The sequence below is a fragment of the Chaetodon auriga genome, chromosome 23 (assembly GCF_051107435.1).
Source record: "Chaetodon auriga isolate fChaAug3 chromosome 23, fChaAug3.hap1, whole genome shotgun sequence".
Classification (NCBI taxonomy): Eukaryota; Metazoa; Chordata; class Actinopteri; order Chaetodontiformes; family Chaetodontidae; genus Chaetodon; species Chaetodon auriga.
The window spans coordinates 7,725,571-7,740,660 of record NC_135096.1 but is presented as its reverse complement, the minus strand read 5'-3'; the positions used below and the strand labels follow the sequence as shown (position 1 = coordinate 7,740,660).

At 43.3% G+C, this 15,090-nt stretch overlaps 1 protein-coding gene across 3 annotated transcripts in view; it reads left to right on the top strand.

The window, feature by feature from the left end:
* The window catches only part of LOC143316243 (receptor tyrosine-protein kinase erbB-4-like), a 229,845-nt gene that overhangs the window by 166,261 nt on the left and 48,494 nt on the right, over nt 1-15,090 (top strand). For all 3 annotated transcript variants that reach the window (XM_076724092.1, XM_076724093.1, XM_076724091.1), the window contains exons 7-15: nt 215-356; nt 1,081-1,194; nt 3,108-3,234; nt 3,938-4,011; nt 4,840-4,930; nt 5,661-5,866; nt 7,605-7,737; nt 11,548-11,641; nt 14,208-14,362. In XM_076724092.1, the coding sequence (XP_076580207.1) occupies nt 215-356; nt 1,081-1,194; nt 3,108-3,234; nt 3,938-4,011; nt 4,840-4,930; nt 5,661-5,866; nt 7,605-7,737; nt 11,548-11,641; nt 14,208-14,362 (1,136 nt within the window). The remainder of the gene's footprint in view (nt 1-214; nt 357-1,080; nt 1,195-3,107; nt 3,235-3,937; nt 4,012-4,839; nt 4,931-5,660; nt 5,867-7,604; nt 7,738-11,547; nt 11,642-14,207; nt 14,363-15,090) is intronic.

Genomic DNA, 15,090 nt, shown 5'->3' with positions numbered 1-15,090 from the left:
TTCAAAGAGACAAGGGACGGCTGCATGATGCACATGTCACGATCCGATGTTAAAAATGAAATGCTGCTGTAATACTGTTTCACTCACTGTGACTTATGTGAGAAAACACCTCCCCCTCGCCTTACCTTGCTAGGTTTTGGTCCTCGCATCCCCTCATTGGTAGTCTTCCCAGTGTCCTCTGCCTTCATCTGACTGCGTTTTGTGCTTTCTGCAGGCTTGCACCAATTTCAACGACAGCGGAGCATGTGTGACCCAGTGCCCTCAGCCATTTGTGTACAACCCCACATCTTTTCAGTTGGAGCACAACCCCAGAGCCAAGTACACCTATGGAGCTTTTTGTGTGAAGAAATGTCCACGTAAGTGTGCTTCCAGCTGCAAGCAAACAAAATGCTTTGCTGCATGCATCCAAGATATAGTTACTGTAACATGATCCTGCAAGAACAAAGATACTCATTATGATGCTCATAATTTAGTTTTATAGCCTGTGAACTGGTGTCGATTGAAGCATTTATCCTCTCTCCATCCTGAAATACGACTCCAGACAATTATTTCAAGTCAAGATAAATTACCCAAACATAAATAAATTGTGTATCTCAATCAACGAGTTGTTTCACCATCTGTTGTCGGCTTCTGGCAGCTGAAAAGAAAGCAAATCTTAGTTCTGCCTTTCACGACTGTGGAGTCAAGAGTGCATCAGTAATTCAGCGAGCATGCATTAAAAGTCAAGCTACATCGCCAGATTGCATATTCAGGTTCCACTGATCATCAAATGAGCACACACCAGTTGCACTTCTCCACTGCCGCAACCAAGCGCTGACTTGATTCATTGCTTTTGCTAAGCAATACAGGCCTAGACCATTAGTTTTGATCATTATACAAATGTGATTAAAATACGATCCATTTTCTCGCCATTAGAGAGATTGTTCGACGAGTTAATGCTACACTTTGCTTTTTATGATTTTGCATGGTTAAACCATAAAAATGGGATGTGTGATACCACTTATCATCACTTCCTGTACGCTGTGAAACAAGCGGAGCAAAAGTCGGCTGACGCGAACATTGTTTCTGTGTTGCCGTCAGATAATTTCGTGGTGGACCACAGCTCCTGCGTCAGAGCGTGTCCCAGCAACAAGATGGAAGTGGAGGAGAACCGCATCAAAATGTGCATCCCCTGCACCGACATCTGTCCGAAAGGTAAACCGTGGGATGTTCTTAAGAAAGCTTTTTCTGTCGAGGCTGCGGTCGTGATGCAGATTTAAGAGTTATCCCTGTAAGATGACCCATCAATGCCTTGTTGTTCATATATCTTATAGTTTGCTCTGTTGGTGTCAAAATTTGACACTTGAAGTGACTCTTAACTGACATCACTGGTCCAATTTTGAGGAAACTCGGAATGCTGATGTATTTTATTGCCCATTGGCCCGCCGAGAGCCTGCATCACTCATAACTGGTGACTGTTGCCTTGTGAGATCGTCAAATTCGTCTCAGTCCTGAGATACACTGGCAACACTACATCTTTTTTTTTACAGTAAATCCCACACTGGGTGCATTGTCAGTGGGCTGTTACATAGAAAACAAAGTGCAAGGGATGCTGAAACCAGTGGTACATGGACATGTTTCAGTGTATAATGGGGAAGTTATACTCAGTGGGATGAAAATCATGTTTTATATGAATAGCTTTGCTTGCTTCCCCCACTTCCTGGCCCGCTGCACTGCATTTACTGTATGTACAAGACCTTACTCAGTTAAGCCATTTTAATCTAATAGCTTTATGCTATCAGTGATGATGCTGGATCAACAGTAGCCCACGAAAATTACTTTAAAAGCTTTATAGTCTGGAATGTAATTTATCTTTATGGGAGCCGGCTTAGCTTTTTGTTACATTACACTAAATATACTTACAGCTGATATATTTGTTTTAATGTACCCTGCAAAATATCAACATCTTTAATTTTAGGATAAGGCTGTGCACTACTCACTTCCGTACCAGTATCCCCATCCGTTAATCATCCGAATAGTGAACTCTCATTTCCTCCCAGCCTACAGCTTCCATCCGAATATACATATTATTGCTTGATTAAGTATTCCCATAAACTTCTGTGTTGTTGATTTCTCACATATGCAGTTGTAACTTTATCCGGAATATCCTTTATGCGTGCTAAGTATGTATTTATGCATTTATTCAAATGGCTGACTTCTCACATAACCGCGGTGAATATCCACTGTATGCTCCTGACACAGTGGAGGATAAATATGACAAATGTAGCATAAACGAAAGGTCACATATTTGATCCCCGCATGTTAATTAACATGAAACGCTCCCATTAGGAGAAACTTACCTGCTCAGTAATTGCAGCTCATTTTTGTGCGCGAGTGTCAGCAGAATGCCTGAAATGTCTAATGTGAAATTAAACGGCATTACCTCAGTTCAATACAGAGGATTAGCCCCGTCATCGTGTTGTTCCCACAAAGGTAACTAATCTGCCCTTTCCCTTTCGAGGGAAGACAATAGTGTTTTCCTTTCGGCTCCATGTATGGGCTGTGGCATCCATTGATTGGTTAATCTCTTGATTACATCGTCACGCAGCAGGGAGGGGTTAATGAGGGATAGCCCAAGGAACTGTGGGAAATGATAACAAATTAACATTTCAGATATGGATTTGGCTGGTATAAATCACTATCAAAAACTGGTTACACCACTTAATGCAAGCCTTATTCATCATCCCCTCCGCCTCTGTCAGAAATACTTGGCTCACACTAGACCGCAAGTTTAATTAATGCAGATGTAATGAATTCATTATAGGGAGGAATTGGCTGTGGATTGGCCCATGCTTTCATCAAAAGAATTCCAATGCATGGAGAGGGGCCATGGCCTTGCCTATGCACCAAAAGGACGGGTGTATTTTCATAAGAGAGTATAAAGGATTAAAGTGACGAATGGCTAATGGTAGTTTCTCAAAATGAGGTCCCTGCTATACTGTACAAGGTCACTTTGGATATACTCTACAATACAGGAGGTAATTTGTTCGTGCCTACAGGAAAGCAACTTAAAAGTTCATCATTTCTTTTGATAATATATGACTGTGTGTTTGCTTTTGTTACGTCAGTGTGTGATGGCATTGGGACGGGCAGCCTGCAGACAGCTCAAACAGTGGATGCCAGCAACATTGATAAATTTGTCAACTGCACCAAAATCAATGGCAACCTCATCTTCCTCATCACTGGCATTAAAGGGTAAGTGACAGCTTCGCAACATTTTCAGATTGTCCTTTGTTCTTACCCGTATGTCAAACTCTTGGACACCTGATGTCTTTTTAATTTGCCTCAAAATTCAACTATCAGCCACTAAATGTTAATGTCACCATGTTCATCAGCGAGTCGTTAACTTTGTCTGTTGCAGTGGATTTCACTGCAGCTGATAAGAACAGTGCGAGTGAGTCCAAATAGGGTAGCTGCAGGATGTAAACCCCAAAACAACGAGCTGAGAGATGCTAAAAATGCTCAATAGAGCTGAGGGAAACTGCTGAGTTGGGCGATAAATCTCTATGAGCCCTTTCACATTACATACAGTTATTTATCCATTGTTTGATATAAAAGGAATTTGAAGTAGTTGTGAGGATGTTCCACTTAAAACATCTGAAAATTCACTGTATGAAATACAGCAGCGTGAACTAAGGGGTAGGGGATGGGAACAAACAGGTCTCCATTTATATCCCATTGTGTCACGGAAACGTCAATGAGAAATGTACTCCATTCAATCCAAAACCACTGTCAAAGTGCCCAGAAGGAAGAATCCACACAGCACATTCAAGGAAAAGAGCGTTCTGGCATCTTTTCACAGTGCTGCATTCAGGCTCACTGTGTTCGTACCTTAGAACTGCTTCATACGATAGCACTGTATGATTAATATGTTTGATTTGATTTGATTTTTTTAAAGGGACATGTACCACGGTATTGGACCTTTGGACCCAGAGCGTCTCAACGTTTTCCGCACTGTGAAAGAGATCACGGGTAAGACTGCCTTACTGGAATCACCTTTGCAAAAACTAACTGAACAAAACTATATTATTATAACGGCCTCTGAGGAAGTAAAAGAAAGGTCTGAAAGCGAAGCAGAAAGCTGATTTTTGTTGGTGAACTCGAAAAGATGCTCTTGTGGATATGATGTTATTGTGTGTGTATATCTGGTAGTTACACATGCTTACAGTATGCGCTGCTGTGTGTGTGTGTGTGTGCGTGCATGAGTGTATTTATTCATTAACTATTAGAGGCCTTAAGGGATGAGCAATACCTCGTATACAAACCATTTTGTCATATTAAACTGCGACTTGCAGTTGAGCCAAACAGCTAATGGAGTGAAACTGCATTTTCATAATGAAAACCCAAGCAATAAGAAAGAGCAATGGCCATTCTATCTCAGCCATTTCCTGCTCTATCCCTTTAATGTCATTTCCACAGATCCTGATTTGATATAATCTGTCATTAAAGGCAAGTGCAACCGGACAGATTGTGCGGAATATTAAATCCATTCTTTTAATTAGCGTATATTGTCTTCCGCGAGCACATTTCCTACAAAGAATGGGCTCTTGCTTGAACTTCACAGAGGCGGCGCAACTCTGTGACCAAAAATTTCATTCCTTTTTTAATGTGAATGCAACAAAATGATTCTTTTTATTTCCTTGCACATGAGTCTTATGTTCCTTCATCTAAAATGCTCCTTAAATATACTCATATTCCCTTTTCCTCTATCTCCCTTTCACCAGAAAAAAAGAATTTGTTGTAGTTATCCATGAGCTGTTGATGAGCACTTGTTCTTCTGTTTTGGCTAATTGTCTTCAGGTTACCTCAACATCCAGTCGTGGCCTGAGAATATGACAGACCTGAGTGTTTTTTCGAATCTGGCAACTATCGGAGGGAGATCTCTTTACAGGTTTGTCTTGATGTTACATTATTGTACTGCAGGCGCAGATTCGACTGCTGTTCGAGGCTCTCTTGGTCAGCTCATGATTCCATGCAATTCTATTTTACTTATATGAAGATGACAGGCTCTGGCATATCTTAAGATATGCTTGTTCAGAAACATCCTCACCGCTCTCTTTCTTGCTGCTGTTCCTGTGCGTGGACGGCTACTGTTGGAGCTAATGAGCCAACGGCCAGTTTTGTTCTGCAGAGAGTTCACGCAGCTTTGATTAGCCCTGTTTTGATGATAGGTTCTGTGTTCGCTTACAAGTGGCAGATCCGAGGCGCAGTGCCGGCAGAGTCAAAGCAGATCTTGTTTTCTAAACACCACTGATGAACCTGTGGCTCAGCAATGTTTCATTCAGCAGCTTCCTACCACATCTTCCTCGTCTCTGTCTTTCTGATATATTTATCGTCTTTTTTTTCATCCAGTCTCACCCTCTTCCCTTCCTGTTCCACTGTCAGTGTTCCCTTTTTTTTGTTTCTTTTTCTTCTTCCTCCTCTTGTCCTCTTTCTATCACCTTCCTCCTCTTTGTTTTTTCCTCCGTCTTCTCCTTTCATTTTCTCCTATTCGCCTCCTTTACGTGTCATAGTTGCTCTCAAATCCGCCATTCTTCTTTGAAATTCTCCTCCTCCCTTATCTCCATCTTAACCTCTTCCTCTTTCTCATAATCTGTTTCTCTTTCCTTGTCCTCCCGCAGCGGAAGCGGTATTTCGCTGTTGATCTTGAAGCAGCGTTGGATCTCCTCGCTTCAGTTCCAGTCGCTCGACGAGATCAGCGCCGGAAACGTCTACATCTTCAACAACAGCGGCCTGTGCTTCTATAACACCGTCAACTGGACGTCGCTCTTCAGGACCCAGAGCCAGAAGGTCCTCATCCGCAACAACCGAGATCCGAAGGAATGCAGTAAGTAGTGGTGGTAGTTTGATTCCCAGTATTGTAACATCTTAAGATGGTTAAGCAGTCAAGTCATGGTCAAAGTAGTATATTTTTGACAACTAAAAACGGTGGAAAAGTCTCCAAAAACTAAATAAATAACTGAATTAAAAGACAAAATCCACAAAAGTTGAGCTGCGACACAGACCAATGCCACATTTCCTCTTATTAAATCCGCAAACGTTGCCACATTTGCCCAAATTAACGAAGCTGAAACAAACTAAAAGTCTCCTGAGCAGCTAACAGACCTTGAGTCAGTGACAGCCAAACAAATTCACTGCCTCCTGCACAGCCGCTAAGCAGATGATACACATTCACAGTAGGGTGCAGTTTGCTGAAAACATATGAGAAGATTTTGTGGTATTAGCTTGGGATCATTGTTGCCTTGTTAGTTTAAAAAACTTGATTTTGTGCTGTCAGCCACGTTAAAGAAAATGTGTCCTTGCTTTCAATTTGACGTTTTTATGTATGCTGTACTTGTCTGATGAAGCTGCAAATATTGACGTGTTGATGCACCTGCAAACCGGGCAAGGAAGTGCCTTAACTGCCGGAGGAAACTCTCAGAGATGCTGATCGCATACACACCTCCAGTGGCAACCAAACACCAATTAGGTTCTCCTGTCCTCTTATTTTCTTCCCTATTAACCCTCTAATTAATTCCAAACTTAGACTCCCTGCATATCTCTCCGCCGACATGCCCGCTCCCTCAGCAACTGTGTCATGTGTCTCACACTCCACGGCCATGAAAGCCCTTATTCAGCTGCCTGTGAAGAAAGTGCCTAATGTGTCATGCACAGAGGTGGATTAAGCTCACTGCCAGCCACGGGAAGTGGACACCTGATGGAACCATGAATAGCCTACATGTAGCTTTGGCTTGCAGATGCTGACCACACAGTGGTGCTTAATGGTGTAGAAAAGTGTGACAGAGAGGGGAGGCTATGATACCAGGAGGAAAATCTCAGCATAGCTCAGTAACAAATTGCAAATTACGTTGTTATCTGTAAGCTTTGATCTTCTTTGCTATGTCTGTTACACTTTGGCAACATGTACGCATGTGTCGTGCCAGTAAAGCTCACTGCTAGAAAGACAGAGATAATTGCAAAGACATGGAGCACTGTAGTTTTTCTCAGCCCTGCCAGACTGCAATTGATATCATTAGCCAGTTAATGAGTGTGGTGTGTGTGTTAGAAATCGATTGATAGGGCCTTACACAGGTCTCTTCATTAGGCTCAACCCCCTGTCTACCATTGACTGTTCGGCTGTTGACAAAGGGCCCTGCCCCCACCTGGCGACACTCCCGGGGACGTGGATGTCACTCACCGGATGGAGAACATGCTGAGCCCAATGAACAGCATCGATTGTTGGACTGTAGGGCTTAGGGTTCTGGTTGGGCTGGTCTTTAATGGCGGAGGTGTGGGGAACATCGATGTTTACTCACACAGCTGCGCAGATCGGGACACACGCAAGTGTCCATGCATGTGCACACATATTGTTAGATACATTTGACTTGTTCCTGTGTATTATTGGTCAATCAAAGGCGATTTATGGATTCTGTCATGTTTCCAGTGTGCTTGAATTGCATTATATGTGTGAGTGTATATCTGCAGCTTACTGGCTCTGCAGGTGGAAATGCCTGAAACCATGTGTTTGACTGTGTTTGCTCATTTATTTTATCATATTCATTGGTTTACTTCCTCTCTCTCCACAGCTCAGCAGCGAATGGTGTGTGATCGAATGTGTTCGGATGACGGATGCTGGGGCCCGGGCCCCGACCAATGTCTTTCCTGCCGATATTTCCGACGGGGCCGCACCTGCGTTGAGTCCTGCAACCTCTTTGATGGGTGAGCAGACACTGTTTAAAAATCTTCTCCTTCTTTCGATGCATTCTGGGCAAAAGTGTCCCATAGTATGTTTGAGCTGGTCTGACACAAATCTTTAAAATGAGCATTTTCCTGAGTGTCATTTCATTATGGTTTCGACAGACTGCATTAATTCCCTTGCAAGCAACCATACATGACAAACAGATGAAATGCAATCAGTTTAAACAGCTTTAATGCATGAGAGTAAAGTCAAAACATTCTCAGCGGCTCTAGAAGAGGAGAGTTTAATTGTCGATTGCCACAAATGTAATGAGATGAACCAATAAGGAACTTCACACTGTGAATGGGTAACGTGGACATTAAAGGAACATTTGGCTCCGTGTTACATCCATCGTCCAAAATCAATTTGAATATATTGTTGAAGCATTATATTTTATTACAAATTGCCCATTTGGGCTGACAGACAAGAGTGTTTACTGCTCCGAGCTGGAAAATGACTGACATTTGCGACAAAGACGCTCAGTGTGTCCTCACAATCCACTGATGCCCTGTTTTCAGTGTGAATAATTGCATTCAGGTCATTGCTTTATGCCGCCTAGAGGCACATCAAAAAGATCACTGCCAACTCACCTGGGGAGAAACACTTCTTTGTAGATGTCGATTCCAGCCTTTTGTGCTACTCTTGAATGAACGGGGAGATGTTGTGAATCACAACACTTAAAAGCGTGCATCTAAAATAAGACCGTACCGACGGCGTCTGCCACAAGACAAATATGACTTTCTTGCAAGCAGTGATGTCAAGCTTGTGTTTTCCCCCGGGGGAAATGTGGAGAGCGTGCACATATGTGTGCGAGAGAGGGTGCATGAGAGCGAGCAACCCTCGGTCATGTTGACTTGTTGCCGGTCCTTTCCCGGCACCGTTTGTGGGAGGGAAGCTTTGAAGTTGCCGGGAAAAACAGCTCACAGCAAAGGCTTTGAAGAAGAGTAGTGAGGGAAAGGCGCGTGGCAGGGAGCTGCTGAAGCACACTTGTTTCTTATACTGTAAATACAGTCAGGCACTGTGATGCATTGCAAGTAACATTCGACAGGTCCACTTCCTGCTTTGTGTCACTAGCCTGGACTGTCCAAATGTCCATGACCTGAAGCAAAATGTGTCTTTGGCAGATAAAGGGTAGCTTTGTTTAGATGGTTAGCCTTTAGTTTCCCCCTTTTGACTATAACTTTGGTGTTTCTGCCTCAATCAAGCCAAAACAAAACTTGATTTGAAGTGCAAATTTGTGTATTAAATTAAAAGCTAGCTGGTGTGATTAAGTAGCTACTAGTTAACTAACTAACCAACAATGAAATCTGTATAGTGATTTGCCTAAAAACTGATCAAGAAAAAGTGACATATCTGCAGAGTTTTCACACATTGACTATGTTTGCAGCTGTACAGCAATGTGTACATTTTTTATATCGCTGCCTCAGCTGTTTCTCACATTCAAATGAATGATTGGTTCGAAAATCTTGGGATTAGTGGCTGCATATGGGGTCCTATTGTGTGCAGCATGGATTGGCTTAATATCTGCTCTGCTCTGACAGTATTGTATTGGACTGCATATCTCCAGAATTTTGCGTTCGCTCATTAAATATGTTTTCAGGTTGGTGATTTTAAACCTTAAGATTCCTCTGCTCGCCCTCATTATATGTCTCCATTCTTAATGAGGAAAGGCACTAATTCCCTTTAGTTTAGACGTCTGTTGAATAAAACAAAGGAGGAGCAAAGGAGTGCGAGAGGGGAAAAGAAAATGTCTGAGATGGTGTCCACTGGGGTAGTGGGAGGAGGGAGGAAGGCGGATTAGGGAGGCAGTGAAAGTGTTTAATTAAAAAAGTTGCTCTGGTGGGTTGGCCATGCTCTGGGTTTTTAGAGGTTTGGAGGTCTGAATGGTGGCCACAGTCCTGCTTAAATTCTTGCTAAAACAGGGCTAATCCCCCATCAGGCCATCCCCCGATGGGGCCTTGGTGCACACTTCGAGCCGTGAAGGGGGCCAATCAGGAGGAACGGCTTTGACGGAATGGAAATGACCCAAGAGAGCACCGCTGCTGAGTTCTTTGTCTCTCGCCCATTCTCCTCCATGTATTTTTTTTTTTCCCCCCCTCAACCAACAAAAGAGATATCTCTCCACTGCCTGGGCCCTTTTCTAAAGGATTCCCCTGGACAGAGCTTCCAGGAGAGAAATCTAATTTATTTTGGAACAAGGGAAAGAAAGACCAGCGAGAAATGTAAAGAGAGCAATGGGAGTTTCCTTTGAGTCTACAGAAAACATTATTAGTAAAGGACACTCTGTGATACTGTATATTTGGATGTTTGAGATGAACTGCTGTGAACACGATGAACCATTAGGACCATTAAAAAAAATGCCCTAGCATTAAGGCTCAGCTATAGGGAAATCAAGGATTTTATCTTCACTTTTATTGCCCTTTAATGTGATACAGTTGAACTCGGGAGTGTCAGAATGTCTCGTTTTTTCGCAGCTTTTACAACCACCAAGTCTGAAAGATTTTCATCTAATATTCACCACATGAAAATTCATAAAAAGCACATACCCGCAGGAGATCCAAATATCTCTGTTCAAGATCACATAAAACCAGCTAACAAGGAAGGAATCTGTTGAGTCTTTAGTCCACCATGGAAACATTGCATGCAAGCACAAACAAAACACACACACAGAGTCTCTCTCATTATCTCTCCGGTGTGTGAAAGGGGCTTGTTTGTGGCTGGGGGAATCCTCCTCTGAGGACGTCTGTCCTCTGCATCGGCTGATCGATCCCTCTAACGTGAAAAGTGTTTTTGATCGGCAGCTGTTGGTATCGACAGCAGCCGTCCTCCGCTCGCCAGAGACGCTGCACTTCAGAAACGAAGATAATGCGCAGATTCTGACACAAACAAAGGGAGAAATTTATAGATCGGGTGCATGCACACACACACACACAAACACACACACACGCACACGTATAAGGATGCAGCAGTGTGGCCTGAGGCACTGTGCAGCTCCTGTCGGTGTAATTGCAGTGTATAAACCCAGTATCGAGCTCTGTTGTTTACCTCTACTCCTTCACAAGCCTAAGTGGAAAAACAAAACCTCGAACTAAACGCATTGCTCTCGCTGGTTAAATGAAGGGTCTGGTAACGCTCGTACCTGTTGCATAAACTGCAATCATTCTTGGACTTGACAAAAGCGGGTAAAGCAAATTTCTCTGACTCACCTTTTCCTTTCTTCTACGCTTTCCTGTCTTCAGCCTTTTTCTTCTCATCCCCACACACTCCCTCTGCACCTCCCCCTTCACCCTATCCAAAGCAAACTTCTCTTCCCTGCCCACTCCCTGTCCTCTTATGCCATCCTTCTCTTTTCTCATTCCCTCCCACCAGCTCTCCTCTCATTCCCTCCTCCCTCCGCGCATCGCCTCGTGTTTGCCCATGATTTAAAAAGCTGTTCATTATTCATGGGCCTTCATTGTTAACATATTGACCATACTAAGCCTTTAACTTGATCAAATAGTCTTAGGCAGCCCGCTGCCCTGCGTGCCCCTCTACCAGAGGGCACTTCAGCAGTCAGGGCAAGTCAAAAGCGCGAAGAAGGTCATGAGTAAATGAAAGCGTAATCTTGCTTTCTTGACGCTGTATTACATGTTGGTTTAAAATCAAAACGCTCCCATGTAGAGCTTGCATTCATATGCACACAGCATCATCAAAATCCTCCCGCAGCAGGCTGTTAATCAATATTTCAAAGTGGATATGCTCTCAAATCTATAATACATGCATCTGTATCTCGATTTCTGTATCTCTACCAGGGAACTGCGTGAATTCGCTAATGGGTCCATGTGCCTGGAGTGTGATAGCCAGTGTGAGAAGATGGATGGGAACACCATGACATGTCTCGGCCAGGTAAGACGCTTCTCAATCCACTCCAGACACCCTCAAAAATCAGCTTCCTTTTCACGTAACAATGCTTTCTGGAGGGAGACTTTTCATAGATTAAAACCGCTCCTCTCATTTTTCCTCTCATATCTCGTGCGTGCTAAAGTGGATTTCCAACTTATTTTGTGGGAGTCTATCGGTCTCGCGCGCAGGATTTCCGAAGATATAAGTGCTGTGTTTGCAAAGGTGAACGGTAGGTTAATGGGAGGAATGATAAACTGCTGTGGCTACCATAGGAGGCATGGTTTGGCAAGCACCCCCACTCACACACACACACACACAAACACACGCTCAAAGCAGCAAAATGAGTTTAGTTTCTGACATTCCTGTGAAGTCACTTTTAGAACCTCAGATGTAATCGCACCATGATTCTCCAAAATGTTCGAATTTCCCTTAGAATGTCAGTAGATGCACATGTTTGCACACAAAAAAACAGTATGTTTAACATACACATGTAAAACATTCCTCTCATGGAAGACATTTGCATTATAATACCATAAACCAGTGGTTCCCAAACCGGGGGGACACCTGGAAAAGGTCACAAGAAAAGTCTAAGAGTCAAAGTATGATTAAGGGGATAGAAAATAATACTTATTGCCGTTATGAATGGACATATGGAACACAACAGAGCTCCACCTCAACCAGCTATAACATTAAAGTACTGCTTACATGTTAATACATTGATGCATAATGATTCAGGATTATAATGATATAGTAAAAAATTACAGAGGCTATTCGGCACTACTTTTATTTTTGATGTACTAAGTAATTTTGCGGATCATTCCGGTATGCTTTTACTCAAGTAAAAAGGGTATGACAGACACTATAAATGGTACCGGAATCATGCATTGTTAAAACTAAAATAAACATAGTTAGCGTTTTTCAAGCATCATTAAAGTGAGCTCCCTGGAAATCTATTGTTTTTTGTTCGGCTTTCAACTTATCTGTAATTGACTTTTCTCTATTTGCAGTGCATTTATTTAATTTTTTCTTCATTTGCTTCTTTCTTTTATCGTTCTGCATGTGTTTTCTCTCGGCGCGGTCGGTCCAGCTCTTTTTGGCCTCCGTCCTGGTGCAATGAATACTGACTGGTGCACCAAATGTTTCTTAAACTGCAGCTGAAAATAGTCCCTTACAAATATTTATTTATTCCTGTTTGAGTAACATTTGGTAAAAGTAACACTGTTCAGCTGTCTTAAGACCTCCCGTGGCCTTTTTTTTTTTTTGGAAATGAAAAATAGCTGTGACCACATTTTAAAGATTTATGCGTCCAGTAGGAATGGATGGGCTCTGGGTTGAATGCCACAGAGAGTGAAGGGATGACAAAAAGCACTGAGAGGTGGACTGGCACATTGTTGGTTTTGGTAAAAATTATCATCCCCAGTGGGTTCGTGAAACATCTTCCATTGAGGCTGATTCTACATTTGTAGTGCTACACTGCAGAGAGTTGTTTCTCATGTGCCACATGACTTATTTGGTGGAATTTAGTAGTTGTGTGAGTAACCTTTTATGACTGTCCCTCGAGATGGAGAAGGAGAGGGGGAGAGAGTGACTCCTCAAGGATGCACAGAGGCTGCTGACTTGATATGCTGGTCACAGTTGAGTAGTAAATAACACCAGAGTCAATCATCCACAGGCGCTCTCACACACAAATACACTTGCATACGGCATACGCGGACATACTTGAATGCGTTCCGACATCTGTATGCGGTTGCGCTTGCACGCACACACATGCATACACACAAACATGCAAAGTGAGAATAATGTTTATTGATGCCGTGTGTCTGAATGTGTCAAGCTGTGAGCAGCTGTCCGTCAGGTCACCGTGGTCGTCATTAGAAGCAGAGCCGGAATGCAGCCGGTCGTGCCTACGCGCACACAAATGCGCCCGTCTTACAGCACCTTCATCGCTTCAAACACATGCAAGCACACACACACACACACACATCAGGTGCAGGCAGTTGTTCTCATACTACTTTCATATACACATATACACACACACACATTACTGTGCATCTTACTTATTCATGATCCTGTTGCAGCTGCGCTCAGTTACCACCTGTCATCTCCTCCATCACATTCGATTCGCTGCGCTTTGACATGACCTGATTCCTTGTGCATTTTGCCAGTTTTAACAGGGGGTGCGGCAGAATACACTCTCGGTGATTTCACTCAACACATCATAAATCACTGAATGGCCGCGGTAGGAAGTGGGAAAATTGACATGATGCACCGGCTTTGAATTTAATTCTGTTCAATTGTATTCTCTCCTCTCATACATTTTTCTCCATTCTTTCCTCTTCTTTAATACCATTCCATTTTCCCCAACTTTATTTTTTCCTGCTGCCTTCCTTCACCTCTTTGCCCATCATTTTGTCTTACATTTCTGTCTCTGTTCATTCCCCGCCTCTCCATCTTACTAATCGCTTCACTGCACCCTCCACCTCTTTTTCTTTATTCATCCCTTGTCCACTGCCTCCTCCTCATTACCCATCCTCTCATCTCCCTCCTCCTTGTTCTGCTCTCTTCTCAGGGCCCGGACCAATGTGTGAAATGCCTCCACTTCAAAGATGGACCCAACTGCGTGGAGAAGTGCCCCGATGGGTTGCAGGGGGCCAACAGTTTCATCTTCAAGTACGCCAAGGCCAACAATGAGTGTCATCCCTGCCATGCCAACTGCACCCAGGGGTAAGAGAGAGGGATGGCAGAGATGTGTGTCTGTGTATAAAAATTAATGCATTTCTTTTAAGTGTTTGCTCATCTTCATACATCTGTGAGGTTCTTTTATGCTGTTAAAAGTATTGTGAAGACTCTCTGTACTGGACATGCGGTGCCTCCCTCGTAAGGATAGACGGAAAGAAAAAGAGAGAAGGAAAGAGGATGACTTAATCTTGCAACAGCTAGATTCCCTGACCTGTAGCTGGCCTCCGGGGTCCCTTCGGTCAGGGGCAGAATGCATTGACCCTTAAGGCCATGTGGAGTGCAGGGCAGATGAACTATGAATGAGGGAATGGGTGCAGAGACACGGTGGCTAGAGGGAAGATATGAAGTGGAGGGAGGGGATGTGATAAGGAAGAGAGGAAAGTTTGCAAGTAAAGGTGGAAGAGCTACATGAGGAGGTGGCTGGAAAGAAGAGCACGCCAATAGTCTGTGATCACAGGAAGTCACAAATCAAAACATCTACTGGCGCAAAAGGTCACTGCAACAGCTCCACACAGGCATGTAATTATTAGAAAAGATTTCTCAATTCTGCAGCATGATACTGCATTTGGACCGGAGATCCGAAAGGGCCAGCTTCACCTCATTACAGAGTATTGTTGTAGCTACAAGACAGTTTTCTCTGTGTGGCATCTTCTGACATTTTATGGACTAAAACCAATTAAGGAAATTAGGTAGCCGCAGCCCACACGGCTGTG